The 26839-nt window shown below is 42.1% G+C and overlaps 1 protein-coding gene across 2 annotated transcripts in view; it reads right to left on the reverse strand.

The window, feature by feature from the left end:
• Positions 1-427: 427 nt before the first annotated feature.
• The window catches only part of si:ch211-250n8.1, a 94548-nt gene continuing 68136 nt past the window's right edge, over positions 428-26839 (reverse strand). Inside the window, exons 7-16 of one of the 2 annotated variants that reach the window (XM_041217128.1) lie at positions 18894-18929; positions 17137-17189; positions 12838-12970; positions 9953-10146; positions 9177-9207; positions 8205-8270; positions 5804-5863; positions 5446-5528; positions 4655-4749; positions 428-1129 (exon numbers count right to left, since the gene is read on the reverse strand). In XM_041217128.1, coding sequence (XP_041073062.1) covers positions 1095-1129; positions 4655-4749; positions 5446-5528; positions 5804-5863; positions 8205-8270; positions 9177-9207; positions 9953-10146; positions 12838-12970; positions 17137-17189; positions 18894-18929 — 786 coding nt within the window. In that variant the 3' untranslated portion in view covers positions 428-1094. Of the gene's footprint in view, positions 1130-4654; positions 4750-5445; positions 5529-5803; positions 5864-8204; positions 8271-9161; positions 9208-9952; positions 10147-12837; positions 12971-17136; positions 17190-18893; positions 18930-26839 lie in introns of both variants that reach the window. The other variant, XM_041217127.1, reaches the window with a different exon arrangement.

Below are 26839 nucleotides of genomic sequence, written 5' to 3' on the forward strand. Positions count from 1 at the left end.
TTCAGCTCCCATTCCCAGGCTAAGGGAAGGCTTCTTGAAACCTGCAGGTCCAAAAAAGATTCCTCACTGCAGAGTGCTGACCTGAAGGTTGAGTCTAGTCCAAGCAGATGGTTTGTGTTTTGAAGAATTGCAGATCACACAGGCAAGTATCAGTAACTTTGAAAAAAACAATATTTGACAGAGCACACTGAGCCCTCTTATCCCACCCGTGGATGAGGTTTATACAAGTGTGTCCTACTTGCCTGCCCGTTATGTCCGTGTGCCAACCCGGAGATTGCACCGGCACTGAAAAATCGCCATCAATTGGTGCCTCGGGGGCCTTAAGTGGCCCGTTAATTAATGGTGGGCGCACATCAAAGATCAACACATGCCCACCCAACAAAATATCACAATGGCTGCTATTTTATGCGCCCCCCCACCCCTCCCACCTCCAAATGCCAACGGGAAAATTCTGGCCATAGACTCTGTCCTTCTGAACTAATGTGCCTGCAGAGACTATTTTGGACACTAGGAGGCAGTACTGATAGGTACAGGTGTCACTGGTAGGGATGACATGTGGCAGTAAGTTGAGACAGGTTAAGAACATCACATGACATCAGTACAAATACACTAAAAAAATCTTGGCAATGAGTGGAACGGAATAGTGCAAAGCTGCTTCCTGGCCACTGTCTGGAGGTAGAAAAAGAGAACAGTGTCCCAGAAACTTCATGTCAACTCCAATACCTGTGCTCCACTGGATGCTAGGAACAATCCTGATAGCTTGGAGACCACCTTTCTACTTCTCCATTAAAATACACAGTAATTCCCCTTTATTGGGAGAATCCTGTCACATGAGTAGTGATGGCTTCATCACATTTATAAATGCGTGGAGGTGCCCCTTAGCCCTGCTCTTTTATCTCTCATATTTACACGTGCTGCAGAGCGATGGGTCCTCCAAGTAAGATGCTTCCTTGGTTGTTGATGTTCAGTGGTGAATTCGAGGAGTCCCCATCTTTCCACAGCACATTTGGACAGTCTCTGTGGCATAAATCAGATCCGATGAAGTAATTGTGCAACAAGGTGATCAAAACCAGCTGGCCACCTCCATTATTCTGTCACACGAACCACTCGGTGTGTCGGAACCCTGCAGCTGAAAGATCAGAAGGACAAGATTTCAACCAAGAGTAGACCAGGCTGCATCTTATTAATATGCTGGGAGGATTACATGGTGAGCTAACCACCTTCCACAAGCTTACAGAAATTTATGGATAACCACTTTTGTGCAGTATTTATCAAAAAGAACAGTGGTCCAAATACCAATCCTGTGGAACACCACTGTATACTTCCCTCCAGTCTGAAAAATAACCGCTTACCACTGCTGTCTGCTTTCTACTCCTTAGCTAATTTTGTATCATGCTGAACTGTTCCTTTAATCCCATTAACTTTAACTTTGCTTACAAGTATATTCTGTGGCACTTTGTCAAACACTTTTTGAAAGTGCATCAACCCTCTCAACTACCTCAAAGAACTCATCCAAGTTAATCAAACAGGATTTGCCTTTAACAGATCTGCACTGACTTTTCTTTATGAACCAAACTCTAATTAATTTTCTCTCAGATTATTGTCCCTAAACATTTCACCACCATCAACATTAGGCTGACTGGACTGAAGTTTACAGGCTTGTACCTCTCCCCTTTTTTTATAGGTTTGTAACATTTGCAACCCTCCAGTCCTCTGGCACCATCCTGATATCCAAGGAGGATTGGATAGTTATACCCAGCGCCTCCATAATTTTTACCTTACTTCCTTCAGTAACCCGGGATATAGATGATCTAGGTGGGATGACATTTCTTCGAGGACTGCCAATATTTTATGTTTCTCCTCGAATTATTTTTTATCTCGTCCAATATCATAATTGCCTCCTTTACTGCTACAATGGTAGCATCCACTTCTCTAGTGGAGACTGGTTTTCTTTTGGGATGCATTACACTGGGCTGGGACCAGTATCCTGGTGAATTGGATAACTAGGGCAGTAGGCAGGGCTTTAAATGAATAAAGTGGGGATGGAAGGATTCTGGAACAGAAAATTCAAAAGCAGCAAGGGAAATGTCAAAGCTCTGGGGCAGTGCAGGATTTTGGGTAAAAACAAGGAGAGTGCATCGTTATCAGTTTTCAAGGACTCACTTGCTTATGACTGCCCTCTTTTTCCTGATATAATTGTAAAAGTTTTGTGTTGATTCTGATATGCCTTGCAAGTTTGTTCACATACTCCCTTTCCTGATTTTTGCATTTTTGTATGCTGTTTTAGCTTCATGTTGTCTCTCACATTGTCCGTTGCTGTCTCTTACATTGTCCATTGCTGTCTCTTTTGGCAAATAGAACTCTTGATTTTTAGGGGTATCGACTAGTTCTGTGTTATGCTAAATTCCTTTTTGAGCACTTCCCACTGATCTTCTGTCATTTTGTCCATGAACAGGTTTGCCCAGTTTACTGTCTTGCCCCACTGAAGTCAGCCTTACCCAAATCTAGAATTTTAGTAACTGTTCTGCATTTCTTCCTTTCAAATACTATGTTCAACTCAATAATATTATTATAGCTATTAGATAAATGTTTATGCACCATTAGGCTGTTAGCTAAATCTAGCTCGTTACTCATTACTAAATCTAATATAGCATGCCCACTTGTTGGCTCTAGAACACAGACATTAAAAAAAATTCACTACCTTTTCAACATGTTAGTCTTGATTGTTTCAAACTATATTGTAAGTAGAAATTCCCCATTAAAACCACTCTGCCTTTGCTACATGCTTGTCTAATCACCATTTATATAAGCTATTATTTTACAGTTACTGCTGGAGGGCCTATAAACAACTCCCACTAATCTTAAATCCTTTTTTAATTTCTTAATTCTACCCATTAAATCTCCACTGCCTGCTTACCTCTTGTTATATCATCTATTATTACAGAAGTGATTTCATCCTTAATCATTAAGGCTTCTCCTCCCCTCTACCATTTTCCCTAACTTTCCTCTAGACCTTGTAACCTGGTATATTTAGTTTCCAGTCCTGACTGTCCTGTATCCATGTCCCCACACTGGCTACCTTGTCATAGCCTCCAAGTTGAATTTGTGCCTAAAATTCATTCATCTTGTTCCTTACACTCCTTATGTTTGTATAAAGAATGTTTATTTGGGCCACATACCCTAACCTGTCCTTCTGTTCTAATGTTTTACTCACACATTTCCTATTTCTCTCTCCTGGCTTAATTAATTTATATCTTTCAGTTTTCCCTTTACCTGCAACTTCCGGCAATGAAACCACTAATGTTTATTTTTCCAAACTTTTGTCCAAGCTACCTTTTCCAACCTGAGCTCACCCCTGCCACTTACTAGTTTAAAGTCCTTGTAACTGCCCTATTTGTCATTTCTGCTAGGACCCAGGTCTCAGCCTGGTTCAGGTGGAGGCCATCCCAGCAGTACAATTCCTTCCCGTCCCAAAACTAGTGCCAGTGTCCCTGAAATGGAATGCCTCTTTCCCACAACACTTGTTGAACTATGGGTTCACATCCCTTATTTGCTTATCCCTATTGCCAATATCCCAATTTGCACATGGCTTGGGAATAATCCAGAGATTATAACCCTTGACCTCCTATCCTGTAATTTATCTTCTAATTAGTGTACTCTCCAAACAGGACCTCTTACCCACTTTTGCCTGTATTGTTGGTCCCACAATGGGCCAATATGAGTGGTTCCCCTACCCACCTTCCCTTTACAATATTTTTTCAAGTCAGGTTGGTGTCCTCATTCTGTCATCAGGTAGGCAAAAACCATTTGGGACTTTCGATCCTGCTTAGAAAGCATGCTATCTGTCCCTCTAATTATTTTATCCCTTACAATTATCACATTACACTTCCTTTCCTCCACCTTCTCCACCTCCCTACTTTGGACAGCCTCCTGTTTTCTGCTCCAAGGTGCCACGGTCCACATTCTGGCTGTCCTTCTTACAGTTTTTAATCTTTATCTGTACAGGTAGCAAGAACAATGTACCCGTTACATAGAATTAGTTTTTATGGTTCCTCATTCTCAGCAGGGATCCCCTTACTCTGTACACTATCAGTCACATCAACCCTATTCTGAACCTGTATCTCTCTACAAAGTGTGACTGAAGTCTGCAGCAAATTGTACAAGTATTCCTCCCCATCCCTTATGTGTATCCCTGAGTGTTTCCAACTTGCACTCTAACTCAATGACTTCTGAGCCAGAGAGATTCGAGACGGAAACATCTACTGCAGATATGTTCACTAGGGACAGTCTCGCTGTCTAAAAGCTCCCACATATTGCAGTCCACACAACTTGCTCTTAGCCTAAGTTAAACATATTATTTATATATAGGCTGTGGCTTGATTTTTTTTTCTTTTTCTACAAACTAAATTGCCCTAAGCAGTAATCAAAAATGTTAAATATTGACTGCCTCAGGTTTCAGCTACAAGAATTCGAGGTGAAAATAAAAAGCAACGCCTCCTTCCCCTTCTGCTCCTAATTCCCACTTAGACCAAATTTCTAATTTTAGTACTCTGTTAACCATACACTCTATGCGTATCAAATGCTGTTTCTCAGGACGTGAAGAATGAAGAAGATTTCATTCTGCTGCTTGCATACAGATCCTGAAAACTCTTACCTATCCTCAGGATAATTTCATTTGCCTCCTCAACCGAGCTGGACTCATACACCAAGCAGTCAAAACATGTTGTCTGAGGTGTTTCAGGGGAGTTCCTGGAATAAAGCAACCTCCTCTTAACACACAAGAAGCTCACACAAAGATTTCAAATACTGCATTGTAGCCAAGTTGAAGTACAATGTTAATGCTGCAAAAGTAAAATCATTAGTTTAATATCATTTTGGATTAAGAAATGTTCTTTGGTTCTATGTATATTTGCTATTACTTTTTGAAATAATTGAATTATAATTAAATTATTCTACAATTGCTACCCAATTGTGAGCCTGGATTATGTGCTTGAGACTCTGGAATGGGGCTTCAGCCTACACATATGAGTATCACCCATTGAACTACGGTTGCTAGTTGCCAGTGAAGGCCAATTCTGTGCTAAGCACTCAAGAAGGGGGCAGTGACAGTTTGGTACTGAAGGGCAAGTGTACTCCTTTTTCGAAATGGCAACCTTTCCTGCAATTTCCTGTCCCAAATGTGAGCTGTGCACTCTTCAAGTATGACAGCCACTTATTGGGGTAGTGCCTAACGGGAACTCTTAATGACGCAAACGCACAGTTTGTGCCCAGATTCCTGGACCCCCTTCAACTTGGAGTTTATGGGTCCTTCAGACAACATGCAGACTTCACAATTGATAACATGGAGAGCAGCTGCCCCCCCGCATTGGAGCAACCACCCCAATGCCCAGATTCAATGTCCTAACCTACCCTGAGCCACGTGTTTGTGTGATGTTTTCTACTTACGCCACACAGTAAGCAAAAACCGTCCGTCTGTTCAACCGGTGTCCCACTGAAGAGATCTCAGGGTAGTGATGATGAAAGAGAACCTGAAAAAGGAATAAAAGGAACATCAGGATTCCAGAAGTTTCTGTGATACAGTTTTGCTGGAATAAAAGAAAGCAATGGTCAAATGTTGCTTGCATTTGTACTGCTGGTTTGAAGTGCAAAATGACATGAAATTCCTACAACAGTTGGGACACAATTGAAATATGAGCAGCAGTGGGCTTATGTGTGTGTGTGTTTGTGTGTGTGTATATACATGATTAACATTTTTCCGCAAGCAGTTTCCGACTTATCTATGCTGAGACAGAGCAGCAGTTACCTGTGTTGAGTTGTTTTTTATACAGATCACTTCTGTTTCTTTTACATCGAATAACACCTCCTAACAAAGACAAACATGGTGGACAGCGTTAAAGTTAATCAGCATTAACACAACATGCTACAAGAAGAAACCATTTATTTGGAAGTTTTTATCATTTCCCAGATTTCTTTAGATGGAGATTAAAGTTGAAAGAGACTAGTTGTTGTCCAAAGGACACTTTCGTTGTCTTCTGGAAAAATGTTATATCATTTACTGAGATTGTCCTTATCTGTGTAGACAAGTCTTATTCAATATGCTCAAAGGCAGCTGTTACCAGACTATTTTGATCCGATGGACTGTTAATAACAATAAGTGATAAACAGAATGCTGTCCAGTCAACCTGTAGGGTTCTCTTTAATGCAGAGTTGACTGAGATTGGGTTGGGCTGTGTTGAGTTGGATTAGTTTAGTTGAATTGGGTTTGATCAAGTCAAGTAGTTTGGGTCGAGGTGAATGAGTTGGGTTGGGCTGAGTTGAAGCAGGTGAGGTCGGGTTGGTTTGGGGCGGGTTGAGTTGGATTGGGTTAGGGTATGTTGGACAGGTAGTAGGAGGCTCCAATTGGGTTGTTCAGTATGGCTGGGGAGACTTGGAGAAGATTGTTTGTACATAAAGTACCTACCATGTTGAGATGTGTAGAAAATTTGTCACTCTGTCTGGATAAATTAACAAATCTTATATGCTACATATTTAACACATCTGGTTTTGGGCAGTTTATTGAATTTACCTGGCACTTTAAACTTTGTCTTTTTAAAAAAATCTATGGCCAACACTGGCAAGACCTCATTTATTGCCCATTCCTAGTTGCCCTGAAAAGCTGATGGCAGAGCATCTTCTTGAAGCATTGCAATCTTGTGCTGAGGGTACTCCCATGGCGGTATTAGGGAAAGAATTCGAGGAAATTGACCCAGCAGCGATGAAGGGACCTAGTTGTTCCAACTATTAATGGTATGTTAATTATATTGTTAAGATACACAGCTGTAGGGCATTGAATTAAGTAGTTAGAGCACTTATACAGAGAGGTTGCTGGGGCACTGGGTGAGTAGGTCGGAGGCAGACATATGTAATGCTGCATTCTGTAAATAAACCAACTACAAAGAAAAATATTTGTGTCTAGTTTCATACTTCACCATCTGGCTTGGGATCCAATTAGCACAGGACAGGGTGGTGTCTGACTTGAAGGTGATTGTATTCCAATGACTGACTATGAAGACTGTTCTGTCTGGGATTGTGCCAAGTCTCTTGAGTACTGTTGCAGTTGCACCCATCTATGTGAGTTTTCCATCATGCTTCTAATTTGAGCCTTATTGATGGTGAATAAACTTTTGGAGGTAGGTGACAACCTCTTGCCTCTGCCATGCATTTGTAGTCATGATACTGATCTTCTTGGTGCAATTAATATTCTAGTCAATGGTGACCCCAAGGAACCTGGTGGTGAGAGACTTGGCAATGGTGGTACCACTGAGGATCAGCAGGAGATACTTGTTCTTTCTCTTCCAGATGGACATTATCTGACATTAATGTGGCATTAAAGTAAAGTCTCTGAAGTCAACCTAACAAGCTCCACTCTACATGAAATCCAACCTGTCCAAAAATCCAGCTATCCCATCTTTCTGTTGTTCCCCATAGGTTTATCATCTTGTAACATATTGTCTTCAAGATTTTTGTCTTCAAATACAATTCTCTGCATGGCATTACCTTACCCTAGCTCTGCAACCATCACCCTACATGCCAGCTCACACTGCCGCTGATTCTGGCCCACTGTGCATAGCTGCCCCTCCAATCCATTATCAGCAGCAGAGCCATTTCTGCCCTCTACTGCATCTTCTTATATCTTTCCCAGTTTTCAAAAACCTTCTCCACATTCATTTCAGCCCCACCTTCAGATACTTCCCATAACACCTCTAAAGCTGCTCTCAGTCTATTCACTGCCACACTTATTTTTCCTGCTGTGAAGCACCTTGGGCCATTTTTTAAAAATGCATCTCGGGATATGGGTGTTGCTGGCAAGGCCATCATTTATCACCATCCCTGGTTAACCCTGAGAAGCTATTGTGAACCTTCTTCTGGAACCACTGCAGACCATGTGGTGTAGGTACAATCATAGGGCTGGGGAGGGAGTGCCAGCGTTTTAATCCAGGAATAGTAAAGGAACGGTAATATATTTCCAAGTCAAATTTGTGTGTGATTTGGGAGGAAATTTTGTGGGAAGATGTACCCATGTACTTGTTACCCTTGTCCTTCTAATTTGCTATGCTAGAAATGTGATATAAATTCAAGTTATTACAGTTGGGTCTGGTAGAGGAAGATTGTGCCACCAGCCCCATACTTTGTATCATGGAACGGTAATCCGTGTGTAATCTCACCTGTGATGGCAGGTTTTGCTGCAGGACCTTTTCGATGCCCTGATCCAGCACTTCTTTTCCACCATACTGTAAGAACAAATTACAGTCAGTTATTTCTGCCCCTCACCTCTCAGGGTCTTTGATACCACAAAGCTGTATTTGCAGCCACTATATCCCTAACCCATACAGCACTGTCATAGTTTACAGTAATAACAGAGATCAGTTAAGGTAAAGTTAAACTAATACTGTTAGACCTCAGAGAACCTACTACACTGTGCAGTAATATGCTTAACATGTACTGTACTGAAAGTGGGTTATACTGTTAACTCAAGCAGTAATTAGTGTACAGTAATAAGCTTAGCCCTCACAATACTTGATATACTTACAGTAATACTGAGGCCATGTGGGCTTAATTTCCTGTGTGCCCTATTTTGGCAAACTGCTCAATGCTTTGTGTTACCACAGTCAGTCACCCATGTAAAAAAAAAACACTGAAATAATGCAGACTAAAAGCATGATACACAAAGGAAAATTAAGCTGTGGCAGCAGGTGATATATGGATTATAATATTAACCCATTTAGCACTTAAGGACATTATGATACTGTTAACCAATTCCGTACAGATTACGGATTGCAGCAAGCTACATTTTGTGAAATATTATTTGTAAACACTGAATCTTGTCTGCTGCTATGAGGATCTTCTCCCTGAAACCTACATCAGCTGATGATGCCACTGGCAGAAAAAAGGGCAAGATTTATGATGCACTGTAATGATGTAGCTGAGATTTATTGAATGACAATCTCAATTTATTTGGTTCATAAAATCCAAAGTCAAAGCTCTCAATGTTTTGCTAAATTTGTGGATCAAAGAAAATGAACAAAGAAAGTTTGATGGCACATTCCCTGTTCTTTGCTCAGCACCATGACCACAATGTTACCAGTGTGAAGTCTGGATAACTCATTGCTAATTTTGGTTACCATTCCGACGTTCACCTTGCCCAAGTATCGGAGTGAATACAGCAATCTGCAGGAGAAAAAAGATCCTCAGCATTGTGTCCTCAAAATTTCAGTATTCAATTGCGTTTAGTTATGTTAACATTTAAAGCACTGCTTCTGTATCAGGTGATTACTAAAATCTCTCTGCGTGTCTATTATTCAGCAGCAAAATTAATAGACAAAAGCAAACACAGGACTGTGCTTCTTTCTAATTAAATGTATTTGTTTACAATTAAACTTAGGCTATATGTTTTCTGGTTGGTTTCTGTTTGACCCCAAGTGCACACCAATTATTCTGCTTAGGATGTGACCCAGTTTCAGCTGATTTCCCCTCAGGGTAGCGTTCACCCTAATTATTTAGAGGGCATCCTATCCAATTGCAATCTTTTGCCACAACGCTAGGGGGTAGTTTGGGTTGGGGAGCAGTTACACGGTTGAGGCAACTGAGTGGGTGATCTCAATTGTCAAGAGGAAACACTTAAGCTCCTCAGATTTGATGTTGTTGTTGAAGATGGGGAGGTTGGAGTTGGCAATCTGCTGCTAAGCTAAGGAGCTGGACTTTTCCTTGCCTTCCAGGATGATCCTGAGTTAAAGCAAGGGGAGAGGAGATCAATATTACCATGGATGGTCAAACCAGATCTTGGTGGGGTTGGGGTAAATTAAGCGGCCTGGCTATACACCAGGTGTGCCACAGAGATTAAAATTGCTGCAGGGGTCAAGGGTATCAAGGGCAGAAGTAAGGGTACAGGTCTATCATCTGCCAAGTTTCTCACCTGTCGTCCCGCAAACCGTCTTCTTTCATCACCTCATTTGATTTATCATATTGGAGCTGGAAGTTGGGAATCTCTTTTTGCATCAGTTGCAGATGAGGCAGCATGGGTCTATATACTGTTCCATTGTGCCACTTCCAGCGAATCATGTGAAAACTTAATGGTTTCCCTCGAAGTTTCTGTAAAACTGTTTGAGCCTGGATCAATCACAATGTAACAGAAGGAAAAGCCAAGGGTGAGAAAATCAGGATTCTTTTTCCTCATGTTTCAAATTTCCTTTTCCTTATCCTTCTTTTGTTAGTGGTTTCCTTTGCTCCGTAGGATATTGCAACCCTCTGATACGTCTCCAAAATTGACCATTCTTGATTACTGAACAGTAAGCATAGCCCCTCAAGCTTATTTTGCCATTCAGTTAGATCATTGATGATTTGTACCACAACTCCCTTTCAGCATCTTTGCTCCATATCCTTTGATACACTTACCTAATAAAAACCTATCAATCTTAGTCTTGAAAGCCTGAACTAACCCCCAGCATCCACTTTTGAGGGAGTGAATTTGAGGTTTCCATTGCCCTCTGTGTGAAAAATTGCTCCTGATTTCATTCTAAATGATCCAGTTCTAATTTTACGATTGTTCCCTTTCTCTTGATTCTACCATCAAGGCAATAGTTTATCCGTATTTGCTTCACCAAATTGTCTTAACATATCAAACATGATAATCAGGTCACCGCTCAACTTTTATACTCAAGGGAATACAAGCCAAGTTTATGCTGTTATACCTGTTCTGACAATTACTCCTCTGAGCCCCACTGTCATTCTGGTGAATCGGCAGTGTAACCCCTCCAAAGGCAATATATCCTTTCTGAAATTCAGTGCATTGACGGCATCATAGCCAGATACTGACCCTCTCTCTCCTCACCAAAAAGTCTACAGGAGTGACTGATTTTCCCCAGAGCTGCTAAGATGCATTGTAATGTCTCTACCTAACTCACCAGGAATTAAATCCAGGACTTTCCTGATTCCCATGGCTCAGTACAACATCTGCATTAACTGATAGAGCCACAAAGGGAGATGGAGGAAGAGAGGGGTGGGGGTGGGGGCATGGGGGACCAGGACAGGTTGGAGGGTGAGCACCTTGGATCTAATTCTTGATGATAAATGTGACTTTTTATGATACGCTAACAGCAAATTGTGGAACAGCACTAGGATTGGGGGAGAAAAGTTCATCTGTAATTTGCATAATTGGTGATGTCGCTCAGTCATCACAGCTACATGGAGCTGTGTATTAATGCCCCAAAGCATGGCATCACACTCCTCAGCATTAATGGCAACACTGTCAGTAAACAAACGTCAAACATCACAAACTCTACAATGAACATTTCATCCCAGGCAGCAGAGAAAATAATGAGACTACCGCAGCAGGTAGGGGAACTGATGTAAGTAACCCAATGAATAAAGACAATTATGCTAGCACTCAGTGGCGGGAGAAACTAATAGGAATCCCAAAAAAGAGAAACAGATGAATATCCTAGTGGGTAGGGAAATTGATGAGACCACTCCAAGAGGCGGAGTAACTCTCACCATGTCCAGATCACCCAATGCCACTGAGGGAAGTAAGGGCAGAAATCTGCACTGGCCATAATCTTCCAATCTCCAGTCGGAGGACTGGAGAATTGTAAATGTTACACACTTGTTCAAAAAAAGGGTGCAGGGTAAGCCCAAAGACTTAAAGCCAGTCAGTTTAACATCAGTGGTGGGAAAGCTTTTTGGAAACACGATCTGATCCAAAATTAACAGTCCCCTGAACAAATGTGGTTTAATTTAGGAAAGCCAGCATGGGTTTGTTAAGAGCAAATCATGTTTAACTAATCTGATTTGCATTTTTTTTGATGAGGTAACAGAGCTGATGAGGTAAATGTTTTGATGTGGTGTACATGGACTTCCAAAAGGCATTTGATAAAGTGTCACATAAAAGGCTGGTCAGAAAAGTTGAAACCATGGAATAAAAAGAACAGTGAAAGCATGGATATTAAGTTGGCTGAGTGACAAGAAACAGAGGGTGAACAGTTGATTTTCAGACTGGAGGATTGTATATGTTGGTATTCCCCAGGGAATCTATATTCTATGATCTATATTAATGATCTAGACTTGAGTGTGCAGGGCACAATTTCAAAGTTTGCAGATGACACAAAACTTGGAGGTATTATGAACTGTGAGGAGGATGGTTGCTGGAATGGGTAGACAGCTGGCAGGTGAAATTTAATTCAGAGAATGTCTCGTGTTACATTTTGGTAGGAAGAATGGGGAAAGGCAATATAAAATAAAAGGGGTGCAGGAGTAGAAGGTCCTGGGGGGTACATGTACACAAATCACTGAAGGTGGCAGGGCAAGTTGAGAAAGTGTTTCATAAGGTATATGAAATCCTGGAATATATAAACGGAGGCATAGAGTACAAAAGCAAGGAAGCTGTGGTGAATCTTTATAAAACACTGATTCAATCTTAACTGGACTTTTGTGTATAATTCTGGGCAACACATTTTAGGAAGAATGTGAAGGCATTAGAGAAAAGATCCACGAGAATTGTTCTGGGGATGAGACACCTCAGTTACATGCTTAGATTGGCAAAGTTGGGGCTGTTTTCCTTAGGGAAGAGGCAGTTGAGAGGAAATCCAATGAAAGTGTTCAAAATCATAAGGGGTCTGAATGGAGTAGATAGGGAGAAACCGATCCCATTGACAGAATGGTCAAAAACCAGAGAATATCAATTTAAGGTGAATAGCAAAAGAAGCAAAGGCAACACAAGGAAAAAGCTAGGTGAGTTGCTCTTGCAGACAGCCAGCACAGACAAGAGCTGCCAATTCTTTGCCAATGAGCACGCTGGCATTTTACCTCTCCTCTTTGAGCATTCCTCAAGCAAATCCCATTAATTCCATCAATAATGTCTCCAGCCTGAACACATTCATCAGCTTCAGCTTGACTTCCTGGAATCACCTCCGATACAAAAATACGCCTGTCAGTATATCTGAAAGAAAAGACCAGCTGTCAGCAAGTTTGTAAATTTACTGCTTAACATCCCATTGCAAGATGCCTTTGGAAGGATCCAGATCACAAAGTAGTTTAAACATGTGGCATAAACATGTAGAGTCACGGTCTAGAATCACCACTCTATATTTTCTTGCACTGGAACCGGCTGGGCACTGGTGAAGGCAAAGGCCAGGCAACTGAATTTAATGGCTGTGGTAGTGATCAAAATGCAATCCATCGGTGTCAGCATGGTTTTATGAAGAGTAAATCATGCTTGACTAACTTACTAGAGTTCTTTGAAGATATGACAAGCAAAGTGGATAATGGGGATCCTGTAGACATAGTGTATCAGGACTTCCAGAAGGTCTTTGATAAGGTGCCGCACAAAAGATTAATACACAAGATAATATATTAGCTTGGATAGAGGATTGGCTAACCAACAGAAAGCAGAGTCGTGATAAATGGGTCTTTTTCTGGATGGCAAGCCACAGGGTTCAGTCCTTGTGTCCCAACTATTTACAATCTATGTTAATGACTTGGATTCAGGGATAGAAGGTACTATAGTTAAATTTGCAGATGACACCAAAACATGTGGGAAAGTAAGTTGCAACGAAGAAATAAGAAATTTACAAATGGATATAGAGAGGTTGGGTGAATGGGCCAAAATTTGGCAGATGGAGTTTAACGTGGATAAGTGTGAGGTTATCCATTTTGGTAGGAAAAATAAAAAGGCGACTTATGTAAATGGAGAGAAACTTCAGAATGCTTCAGTGCAGATGGATCTGGGTATCCTCGTGCATGAATCACTGAAAGCTAGTATGCAGGTACAGCAAGTAATAAGGAAGGCAAGTGGAAATTTGGCATTTATTGCTAAAGGAATAGAGTATAAAAATAGAGAAGCGTTGTTGCAGGTGAGACCGCACCTGGAGTACTGTGCACAGCTTTGGTCCCCTTACTTGAGGAAGGATGTAGTTGCATCGGAAGCAGTCCAGGGGAGGTTCACTAGATTGATTCCAGAGATGCGGGGCTTGTCTTATGAGAAGAGATTGAGCAGTTTAGGCCTATACTGGCTAGAGTTCAGAAGGATGAGAGGAGATCTAATTGAGGTATATAAGATGTTAAAGGGGATAGACAAAGTAGATGTGGAGCGGATGTTTCCCCTTGTGAGGCATTCTAGAACGAGAGGCCATAGTTTTAGGGTAAGGGGTGGTAGATTTAAATCAGAGATGAGGAGGAATTACTTTTCTCAAAGATTCATGAATCTGTGGAATTCACTACCTCAGTGTGCAGTGGATGCCGGAATGCTGAATAAATTTAAGGGGGAGATAGAAAGATTTTTATTTAGTAACGGGTTGAAAGGTTATGGGGAGAGGGCGGGAAATTGGGGTTGAGGCCAAAATGAGATCAGCCATGATCATATTGAATGGCTCGAGGGGCTGAATTGCCTACTCCTGCTCCAAGTTCTTATGTTCTTATGATCTCAACAACCAGCCAGAAAGCTTGACGCAACTCCACCATGGCGATTTTCTGAAGTCCTAACAGGTTTAATTATCAATCAGGCAGTTAACCACCTGCCGTTAGGGTTCCTGTATCTTTAAATATGAAGATCCGGCCTCCAAGAACTGCCAGCCAATCAGAGGGCCAGCAGCTCTTCAGTCCCAGCAGTGCCATTAGAATTGGTGGCCATGGCTGCGACAGCAGCAGGCCTTGGGGTAGCAAAGATGGCGGACACTCCAGAAAAGGTGTGAGTGGGTGGAGTTGCTGGGGCTAGTCAGGCAGGCGGTATGGAGGGGGTTGGAATCATTGTAGAGGGCAGAGACGGGCTGTCTCAATGGGAAGGCTCTTCAGGGTATACATTGCAGCCTCCTCATGTATGGGGCCTCCCCCCCACCATCCCCCACTGTGGTGGCAGAATGAAGCTCTTAAGTGATCATTAATTGGCAGCCATGGAATGCCTCGATTTTAAAACGCTCATCCTTGTTTTCAAATCCTTCCATGATCGCTATCTCTGTAATCCCTCCAGCCCTTCATGAATCTGTGCTCCTCCAATATTGAGCATCCCAGACATTAATCATTCCACCATTGGAAGCTGTATGTCCAGCTGCCAGATCCCAAGCTCTGGTGTTTTCCCCACTAAACCTCTCTTTCTCTCTGGCCTCCTTTAAGATGATCCTTAAAACCTACCTCTTTGACCAAACTTTTTTGGGGAGGGAAGGCTCTCCTCAACATTCCTGTCTCAGACTTAACTGGGGGGGAGTCAGGAAGGCAGCGGACTCTCTACTCTGCACCTTCCCATCTGGTCTTTGCCTTCACCCCAGTTCCAGCAGGGGTGGGTGAATTAAATTCCACCCTCTAAGAAGAATCACAAGAGAGAATATATACGCAATTTGGCTGCCACGAAATGTGTGACCTGCATTTCCTGTGACAGAGCAATGTCTACCTTGATGATGTCTAGCTTGGCTACGGCTGTCAACTTTTGAACTGGTGAGTTTATCTCCTGGATAACAACGGAAGAATTTTTTGCATTTTTTTTTTCAGCAGGGTGAGTGAGCGTTCATCTTGGGAATGGAACACTTTTCTTATCAGACTGCTTGTCCAACATGGAGAAGCAGAAATTTCCTCTAACTAAATATTGGGAAGACTTAAGGCATTGTCTTCAGTTCCCAGCAAAAAATTGTTCCCTAGCTACCAACTCCATCCCTCTCCCTGACATCCATCCAAATATGAAACAGACTGTTCATAGTCTTGTTGTCATATTGTTCCTGACATCAGCTTCAACCACCATCCACACCATAACTAAGACTATTTCTTCCTCTATAACGTTGGCCAACTCAGTCCCTGCCTCTGACCATCTGCTGCCGAAACCCTCATCCATGCTTTTATTATCCCCAGCCTTGACTATTCCAACACGCTTCTGGCCAAACTCCCACATTCTACCTTTCATAAACATGATGTCACCCAAAACTCTGCTGTCCGTGTCCTAACTTGCACCAACGTGCTCGATGACCTATGTTGGCTTCCAGTTAAACAACACCTAAATTTTAAAATGCTCATCCTTGTTTTCAAATCCTTCCGTGGTCGCTATCTTTGTAAACCCTCCAGCCTTTCGTGATATCTGCGCTCCTCTAATAATGGCCTCTTGAGCATCCCAAATTTTAATCACTTCATCCATTGGAAGCTGTGCCTTCAGCTGCAAGACCCCAAGCTCTGGAACTGCCCTCCCCAAACCTCTCTTTCTCTCTGGCCTCCTTTAAGAATTTCCTTAAAACCAACTTCTGACCAAGCTTTGGTCATCAGCCCTAACATCTCCTCATGTGGCTTGGTATGAAGTTTTGTTTGATAATGCTCCCATGAAGCACCTTAAGACATTTTACCATGTTAAAAGAGCAATATGGATATCAGTTTTTGATGTTGGAAAGGGTGAGGAAACGGCTGGGGCTGTTTTTTCTAGAAAAGGCAAATAGGTGACCTAATATAAGTCTTAAAATTATGAAGGGATTTAATAGGGCAGACGTAGAAAATATGTTTCCACTTGTGAGGGAGACAAAAACTGGTCACTAATTTAAGAAAATTATTAATAAATCCAATTAGGAATTCAGGAGAAATGTCACCCAGAATGTGGTTAGAAATTGCTACTATATGGAGTGATTGAAATGAATAGCATTGATGTATTTCAGGGAAAAGTGGATCAGTACATGTGGATGAATAGGACATTTTAAAAGAGTTAAATGAAGAGGAGTGAGGGGAAGTTTGTGTGGAGTATAAACACTTGCATAGATCAGTTGGGCTGAATGGCCTTTGGCTTTGTTGCAAATTCTATGTAACACAGAATCTCATTTTTTGGGTGAGGCTGGGAAACTGAATATGCAGGTTCTGTATATCAGACAAAGTGGGTTCAGTGAGTACACGGGACCTCAAACTTCCCATCCAGGCTCACAATAACCAGTAATGTGAGGTACCAAAGTCTGACAGAGCTCATGGAAAGGTACCCCTGCAAAAATAAAAACCGGTAACCCTGCAGGAAAAATGGCAGCGAGGGGAGCAAACGTTGATACCATGACACATTAACAGTATTCACATTGCAGGTAGTTCCTTGGAAAATATCCAAGCCAACTAATTTAATTTTGTTGCTGATATTTCTAATGCGAGGCAGTTGGATCTTACCTGAGCACCATTCCCAGCTCCCGACAGGGGACTGTGTCATATGTTTCACACACCTGTGTAAAAACATATGTGTTAGCCATCTCACTGAGGAAGTGGACAACAGTGCAGAGTACCCTCATTGTTCCAGCCATGGGTCAAAAAGAGTTATAGCAGTGTGAAGAAGAAACTGATCAGAAGATTTGAAAGATCTTGTGCATTAAGCCTATTTTGATAAGCTAATAAGGAGAGCACCAAGTTGCCCCAGGGACACCATACGAGAATCAGTAAAAATGTCCCTTTCAGGACACCACTAATATAAAAAGAAGCACATGGTCCAATCAAATCGAAATGAAGCTCAACCTAAAGTTATAGAAAAGATAACTACATAATATCTTAAAGGAACAAGAAAAGGGAAGTATGTCCAACAAATTTGTTCCTACCTCATCCTATCCCTCAATCTCTTTATCTAACTACCTTCCATAATGTCTAATAAAGTAATACTAAAACAAGGTTATAGTTAAACAGCAAAGGATGGAGAGAGCATTGAAGGAGAAACAGAAAACAGGGAGCTCAGAATTAAGATATTTTAAAATGTTTGATTTTAATTAAATCCCATTAATTACCTACTTGAGCAGTGGGGAGTTAAAATTCCAGTGACAAAGCTGTTTCTGACTTGACAGTGGTTTTATTTTTTTCACTTCCCTGATATCACTGAGCCTCAACTCCTCTGCTGCCAAAAGCCACGTTCATGCCTTTGTTACCTCTAGACTTGACTATTTCAAAGCACTTCTGGCTGGCATCTCACCCACCCCTACGTAAACTAGAGGTCATGTGAAACTCTACCGCCAATGTCTTAATTTGCACCAAGTCCAGTACGTTCATCACTACTGTGATTGCTGACCTACATAGGTTCTTGGTTAAGCAATCTTTGCTCCTATCATTATATAGTGACTGCTACTGGAAATTGCATGCATTTGGACATTGCCTTAAGACACGATCAGGCTGGGTTGTGATACTTCCATGGTTAAATAGCCTGCTGATACAATCTAAGCTTCTAGATGAAAAATACCAACTTGGGCTGCACTGGTGATTGTGGACCTGTAACCCAGTAAGACTGAGCAACTTCAAGAAAGAAGGGAAGATTAGGAACAATAAAATTATTACACCAATACAATAAACAGTTCTGAATACCATAATTAAAAGAAGGCTGTAGAAGAGGTAACAAAGGCATTGGAGAAGACATATAAAAGATTTACAGTTATATGAGAACTGACATTTTATCACTAGTAGGATAGAGTGTACAGGCTGGGCATTTTTTTTAGAAAAGAGAAGATAAGGGGTAACCTGATAGAGGTCTTTAAACTTATGAAGGGGTTTAATAAGGTGAATGTAAAGGAGATGATTCCATTTGCGGGTCAGACCAGAACTAGGGGCCATAAATATAAAGTAGTCACTAATAAGTCCAATAGGGAATTCAGGAGAAAGCTTTTTTACCCAGAGAGTACGTGGTTGAGGTGAATAACACAGATCATTTCAGGTGAAGTTGGTTAAACACATGAAGGAGAAAGGAATAGGATATGTTGATGGGGTTAGGAGGAAGTTTGCGCAGAGCATAACTGCTATGACAGACCTGTTGGGCTGAATGACCTGTTTCTGTGCTGTAAATGCTATGTAATTCTATGTAAATAGTCTCTCCTTCAGTAAATGACAGATGCAAGAATCAAGTTGTTGCCACTCCCTCTAATTACATATCTAAGGCAGAAAATATCAGTACTTACTGGAAGCAGCCAGCTCTCATCCAGGAAACTACTGTTCTGAAAAATAACCCAAACAGAAACATCACTGTGTGATTAATGCAGCTATGTGCACTGTAACAAAATGCATTTGTCAATCTTAGTCCAGTTCTTAGCTAACATCAATTATCAATAAGCCTGCAGTTTTGCTCAGAAAGAACACCACAGTCTGAAGTTGGAAACGACAGTGAGCACTTATGAGACTGACATACATTATTGGAGTGGAATACATTTACCTTACATCTATCCTGGGTTATACCCGACCCAGGAGTGCTTGATACTGATACTTGGAGCTGGATTTTCGCCATTAAGAGGAGAAGCTTGAATTGGGAAATCTCCTGCCTGTTGGAAGACCCATCTCCATGGAAACGACCCCTACATGCATGGTTTTTGCTCCGGTGGGTGGAACAGCATGATTGAGTTTGCCCGCACCCCCATAGGCAAGTGAGTGCTGAGATGGGCTGGTTAGAAGGTCCGCCTCAGTTCTCTGACACTTCAGCCCATTTGTGAAAAAGGTTGTTAGGCTCCCAAGCCCTCATCCCTTAGCCAACCCACACTCAACCCACATGCCCCCTCATAACCCCCATGCTACCTCCATAGCCACTCACCCAGTATTCACTATGGGCAGATCCCAGGAGCTATGCAAAGATGAAAAAAAAATAACTTCTAACAATCTAAGTGAGCTCTTACTCATATGGTATTTGATACCGATAAAACCTCTCATTCATGAAACCCATTCAAAAATTTTAAATCCCTTCAAGTGGTCAATCAGTTGTAAAATAAAACAAACTTCTGTTCACTAATCACATCAAAGACAGCTAACATTTCAACAGTCTCTTAAAAACTATTAACCAAAATGTAAACTCAGCTCCCCACTGAGATAAGTGGGTTTGGAGCTTTTGAAACTCAGCCAAACATTCATAATGGGCTCAGCTATAATGTCAACCCTTGGGAAAAATCAACAATGAAGTTTACTGAAACTGCAGGAATGGATATCTATTTTTTTCAAAGCCACACCAGATGGCCTGTCAATCAAAGCACTCCAGCCATGGGTGTCTTCTTTTTCACTCCATCTGAAAGCTGCAGTCCACTTCTTTTTCCTTTTAAGAAGTCTGAAGATTTAAATAACTCCAGATCATGACACTTAAACAGATTTTATCCACCCTTCAAGAGTATATATGCCTCTTCCATAAATTCATCCTGACAGGATGAGGTTTCCAACAGCAAATAAGAATAAAATAACACATTTTACAATTAATTTATCCCTGCTCATGTGACAGAGGGGGCATGTTTTATAACATATTTAAAATCTTTATTTTTTTTTTGAAAACTGCTCATCTCCCTGAGGCAGCTCTGCGTAAAGTTCGTGCTTGCCCTCCTCCCCTGCCCGCACAGGCAGTGCTGAGCGCTGCCATTTGCATTTCACGCTGGGAGGGCCATAATTGGCTTTACATGAGGCCCGGAGTGAGTTAACCCTCAGTCAGAAAACTCTCATCAGAAAACTCATCTGTACTAAAAAATCCGCAAATTGTGACAAGGAAGTTATCAAAGACAGCGTGTCACCAAGGATCCATCTGAAAGGCCTTCCAGATCTACTGTGACCATACTCCAGCCTCTGCAGAGACCGTGTTTGTTTGGTCCTGTTTTGTATTTGTGTGAGTGTATGAGTTGGGATATCTGTTTTATAAAAAAGGGGAAATCATTACACTTCCAAATTACAAATTGTACATTAACCAATTTTGCCACTTGTCTTGAAAAAAGAAGTTTGTTTTATAATAAATCAATTATTTTGTGTTTATTGGAAGAAGCCTGGTTGAAGTGTTTTTATGCTGGGTACAGCAGAATCAAAGGTAATGGTCTGGCCATTTTGGTACGTGAATTAAAATTTTAAAACATTGTTGCAGCCTGTGGAGAAGTGGGCGAATTTTTTGTTTTGCTGATGAAAAGTGACATGTCTAAGCTATTCATCTTGCACTCATCAGGACACTCTCAAGAATACCAATATAAAGGAGAAAACAACAATTTATACTGTATGTGAAGAGAGTGCTGATTGGTTGGCAAGTGGAGAATGCTCCACTGACAGTTAACTGCCAGCATTGTTTAGAATTGAAACCAGGTAGCTTGACCCTGGTTGGTCAAGGTATTGCCCTGAGGAATGAGTCAGCGATTGGCTGTCATTATTCTGTTTAGCTGAAACAGGTGCAATGTATGGTACATGTTCCTTCTGTCTGCAAAGAACAGGGCCCTGTGTATGAATGTATGTGGCTTCTAGTACACGCAAGGTGAGGAGAGGGGAGGGGAGGTGGTGGCGTAGTGGTATTGTCGCTGGGCTGAATTCAATAAAAATCTGGAATTAAAAGTCTGATAATGACCATGAAACCATTGTCGATTGTTGTAAAAGCCCATCTGGTTCACTAATGTCCCTTAGGGAAGGAAATCTGTCAGTGTTGTAGCTGTACTGGAACAGCTTAGCTAGGGACGTCAATTCAGTACTATTGCTGGAATGTTGTCAGGGCCCATGCGCTTTTGCAGTATCCAGTGCCTTCAGCAGTTTATTAATATCAAGGGAGTGAATCGGGTTGGCTGAAGACTGGCATCTGTGATGTTGGGGACCTCCAGAGGAGGCCAAGATGGGTCATCCACTCGGCACTTCTGGCCGAAGACTGTTGCAAATGCCTTATCTTTTGCACTGATGTGCTTGGCTCCCCCATCATTGAGGATGGGGATATTTGTGGAGCCTCCTCCTCCAGTGAATTGTTTAATTGTCCACCACCATTTACGACTGAGAGTGGCAAGACTGCAGACCTGCCACATCCTCCCATCACGGTCCATAACACTATCTTTACCCCTTTGCAGTCTCTGTGTCCTCCTCACAGCTTACGTTCTCACCTCGCTTTGTATCATCAACAAATTTGGAAACATGACACTCATGCTGAGTTCCAGCTATTCTCAGTCAGCATTCTGACTCAGCCTCTGCAATAGTCACTTTTTCCTTTATAAATCCAACAAATACTTGCATCTTTCAGAAATCCAGAGTACTGCAAAGGGATTCACAGCCAATGAAGAACTTCTGAAGTATAGTCAGCAAGGTCCCGCAAACAGCAACAAGATAAATGACCAGTTAATCTATTTGGTGACGTTGGTTGAAAGATGAATATGTGTAATTGCCGTGACCTCCTGTTGTCACCTGCCCCAGTGGCTCACCTGGCAAAGCTACTATGTAACTAAGTCACACAGGTCAGAAGTCCCAATTTAGTTTACTGGTTCCTGCTGAATTAGCTGGTCCCAACCAAAGTGGGGGTTGCTACGGTCTCTTAAAGACCGATAACTTTTAAGAAGAAATACAAACATCCAGTCAATAGCAGAAAGGATGACACAACAAGATTTCACGTTTTAAGACTTTTACTGTAAGAAGACAATAAGCACTGTCACTAATCACCCTCAATATAGGCAACTTATATATTAAAGCACAAAACAGAGCATTTCCCTTTTTCCTTTTAGCACAGCTGAAAACATACTTCAAAGATATGTTTTATACTGTCCTTTAAGTAGACATTCAACTCTACCAGAATTAGTCCAAGGTGATTCTTAATTCCCGAGGGTTTACTTCTGTTCTTTACCCCTCTCAGCCTGGGAACTTTTAATCTCAGAACTGTCTTTCAAGTGAAGTTTCTGCCCTGGAGATTCTTCCTCTGGCACAAGCCAGGCAAATCTATCAGCCTCATTTTAACTCTTCATATGAATTCAGTCTTTTCAATTCGAGTGCAAGCTCCCATCGCATTCCTGCACAGTGAACCACATTGTCTTGCTGCCTTTGCCTGCTCTCTCTCCTGGATCCTAGCAGACTAACTTGTCTGTGAGTTTCAGGGATATCTTAGAAACCTTTTCCCTCTCAAAACAATTTCCTTGGCAATGTGAATCACGTGGTCCTTGTATCCAGGTAGAAATACTGATTATCTAACCTTGAGGCCACAACTCAGAATCACAGAATCACACAGTGCAGAAGAGGCCCTTTGGCCCATTGAGTCTGCACCGACATGTGAGAAACACCTGACCTACCTACCTAATCCCATTTACCAGCACTTGGCCCATAGCCTTGAATGTTACGATGTGCCAATTGCTCATCCAGGTACTTTTTAAAGGATGTGAGGCAACCCACCTCCACCACCCTCCCAGGCAGTGCATTCCAGACCATCACCACCCTCTGGGTAAAAAAGCTTTTCCTCACATCCCCCTAAACTTCCTGCCCCTCACCTTGAACTTATGCCCCCTCATGACTGACCCTTCAACTAAGGGGAATAGCTGCTCCCTATCCACCCTGTCCATGCCCCTCATAATCTTATACATCTCGATCAGGTCACTCCTAGTCTTCTCTGCTTCAACGAAAACAATCCAAGTCTATCCAACCTCTCTTCATAACTTAAATGTTTCATCCCAGGCAACATCCTGGTGAATCTCCTCTGCACCCCGTCCAGTACAATCACATCCTTCCTGTAATGTGGCGACCAGAACTGCACACAGTACTCCAGCTATGGCCTCACCAAGGTTCTACACAACTCCATCATGATTTCCCTACTTTGTAATCTATGCCTCGATTGATAAAGGCAAGTGTCCCATGTGCCTTTTTCACCACCCCACTAACATGCCCCTCCAAGATCTATGGACACGCACGCCAAGGTCCCTTTGTTCCTCAGAACTTCCTAGTGCCATGCCATTCATTGAATACTTCCTTGTCAAATTACTCCTTCCAAAATGTATCACCTCACAATTTTCAGGGTTAAATTCCATCTGCCACTTATCTGCCCATTTGACCATCTCGTCTATATCTTCCTGTAGCCCAAGACGCTTAACCTCACTGTTAACCACCTGGCCAATCTTTGTGTCATCCGCAAACTTACTAATCCTACCCCCCCACATAGTCATCTATGTCGTTTATATAAATGACGGATAATAGGGGACCCAGCACAGATCCCTGTGGTATGCCACTGGACACTGGCTTCCAGTCACTAAAGCAGCCTTCTGTCATCACCCTCTGTCTCCTACAACTAAGCCAATTTTGAATCCACCTTATCAAATTGCCCTGTATCCCATGTGCATTTGCCTTCTTCATAAGTCTCCCATGTGGGACCTTGTCAAAGGCTTTGCTGAAATCCGTATAAACTACATCAACTGCACTACCCTCATCTACACACCTGGTCACCTCCTCAAAAAATTCCATCAAATTTGTTAGGCATGACCTCCCTCTGACAAAACTATGCTGACTATCCCTGATCAAACCTTGCCTCTCCAATTGGAGATAATAGATTCTCTACTTCAGAATTTTCTCCAATAGTTTCCCTACCACTGACATGAGACTCACTGGCCTGTAGTTCCCTGGCTTATCTCTACAACCCTTCTTAAAAAGCGGAACCACATTAGCTGTTCTCCAGTCCGTTGGCACCTCCCCCGTGATCAGAGAGGAATTAAAAATTTGGATCAGAGTCCCTGTGATCTTCTCCCTTGCCTCCCTCAGCAGTCTGGGACACAAATCATCTAGACCTGGAGATTTGTCCACTTTTAAGCCTGCCAACACCTCCAATACCTTGTCACTCCCTATATCAATTTGCTCAAGAACCTCGCACTCTCACTCCGAGTTCGATACCTTCATCCTCCTTCTCTTGGGTGAAGGCGGATGTGAAGTATTTGTTCAACATTCTACCGGTGTCCTCTGGCTCCACCCATTGATTGCCCCATTGGGCCCTATTCTTTCTCTGGTTATCCTCTTTCCATTGGTATACTTATAGAATATCTTGGGATTTTCCCTACTTTTACCAGCCAGAGCTTTCTCATATCCCCTCTTTGCTCTCCTAATTGATTTCTTAAGCTCCACCCTGCACTTTCTGTGGTCCACTAATGCCTCCACTGATTTGCTTCCCTTGTACCTGATAAAAGCCTCTCTTTTCCTTCTCATCATATCCTGAATATCTCTGGTCATCCATGGTTCTCTGGGCTTGTTACTCCTTCCTATCACCCTAGAAGGAACATAATGAGACTGTACCCTCCCCATTTCCTTTTTGAACGACCATCCACTGCTCCTCTATAGATTTTTCCACAAGTAGCTGTTCCGTGTCTACCTTGACCAGATCCTGCCTTATTTTACGAAAATCCGCTCTCCCCCAATCCAAAACATATTTTTGCAACTTGTCTATTTCTTTGTCCATAACAAACTTAAATTGTACCATCTTGTGGTCGCTATCACTAAAGTGCTCCCCCACCATCACCTCAGCCACCTGTCCGGCTTCATTCCCCAGAATTAGGTCCAGCACTGTGCCGTCCCTTGTTGGACCCTCTACATATTGACCTAAAAAGTTCTCCTGTACACATTTCAAGCCACTCCATCCAAGCCCTTAACACTATTAATGCTGGGAAAGTTGAAATCACCTAATATAATTACCCTATTGTTATTGTTTTTACACACATCTGCAAATTGTGCACATATTTGCTCCTCACTTTCCCGCTGACTATCTGGGGGTCTATAATAAAGACCTAACAATGTGGCTGCCCCTTTTTTATTCCTAAGCTCTACCCACAAAGCTTCATTCGATGCCCCCTCCACGATATCATCTCTCCTTACTGCAGTAACTGATTCCTTAACTAATAATACAATGCTTCCTCCTCTTTTACCCCCTCCCCTGTCTTGCTTGAAGATTCCATATCCTGGAATGTTGAGCTGCCAATCCTGCCCCTCCCTCAACCACGTCTCAGTGATGGCTTCTATATCACAATTCCACGTGTTAATCCTCACCCTTAACTCATCCGTTTTATGTGTAATACTCCTGGCATTAAAGTAGAGGCCATTCAGCCTTGCCTTACTCCTATGAAACTTAATGCAGCTGTACTCCCTCTGACTTGATTGTTTTACTGTATTATGATGTGTCCCTATTCTGCTAACATTCTGTGTCCCCTCTCCCTGTCGAATTAGTTTAAACTCCTCCCAACAGCAGTTGCAAACCCGCCCACAAGAATGTTAGTCTGTCTCTGGTTCAGATGTAGACCGTCCTGCTTGTACAGGTCCCACCTTCCCCTCATCTTGAAAGTAATTTGACAGTTTAAAGCACAACTGTTTACAACACAACATTCTCAGCACTTTTCTGGGGCTTTGGACACTCAGTGCTATCCACTTTAGCACACAGGCTGCTACCATTAACTCCAAGTGTAAACACCTTGCACCTTCTTCCCAGTAAAACAATCTGGGATCCTTATATTCTTTAACAATCAAATCATTCAGGCTTGCTGTCAGGCAGACTTCAGAACAGGTCACATGACCCCCTTCATTTTACCTTCAATTAAAGACACATTCCCAAAACATAACAATCTTATAAACATCATAATTATAATAGAGTAGAAGGACCTACAATTCGGCAAAGCACCCAGGTTAGAGAGAGATAAAACAACTAACATTCCCTCTTCTGGTCACTATCCATCGACTCTTCCCTGTAAACTGCACATGACAAGGTCAGCCATGGTGACCCTCACAGTCAGATAGTCTGTTGAGGAGTTATTTTCCATGGTCCCTGACCTTTTTGTGTCTGCCAGTCCCCAGGGGTGTCAGGGAGAAGAAATGGGAAATCCCTAGTGCCTTGGTCTCTGCCCTGGACACCTGACAATTGGGAGTAGGAGCATTTAGATGGGATGCATATGATGTGACACCATACCACCCTCCCACAGTCATTTTCAACAAATCTGAATGCCAACCATGCCAACTAGAGGTGGTATTGTTACTCCTTCAGATCTCCCTGTCAGTGTGTTAATCAGCCTGCAAATTTCTCCAACATGAAAACTGCAACAAGCACAAACTGATGAGCAACCCTGAGACCCTTGTATTTGGCCCTGAGTCATAAAATGGAGAGCAATCTTGGAATAGCTTTGTATTTATTGCTGCATTGATAATG

The sequence above is a fragment of the Carcharodon carcharias genome, chromosome 22 (assembly GCF_017639515.1).
Source record: "Carcharodon carcharias isolate sCarCar2 chromosome 22, sCarCar2.pri, whole genome shotgun sequence".
Classification (NCBI taxonomy): Eukaryota; Metazoa; Chordata; class Chondrichthyes; order Lamniformes; family Lamnidae; genus Carcharodon; species Carcharodon carcharias.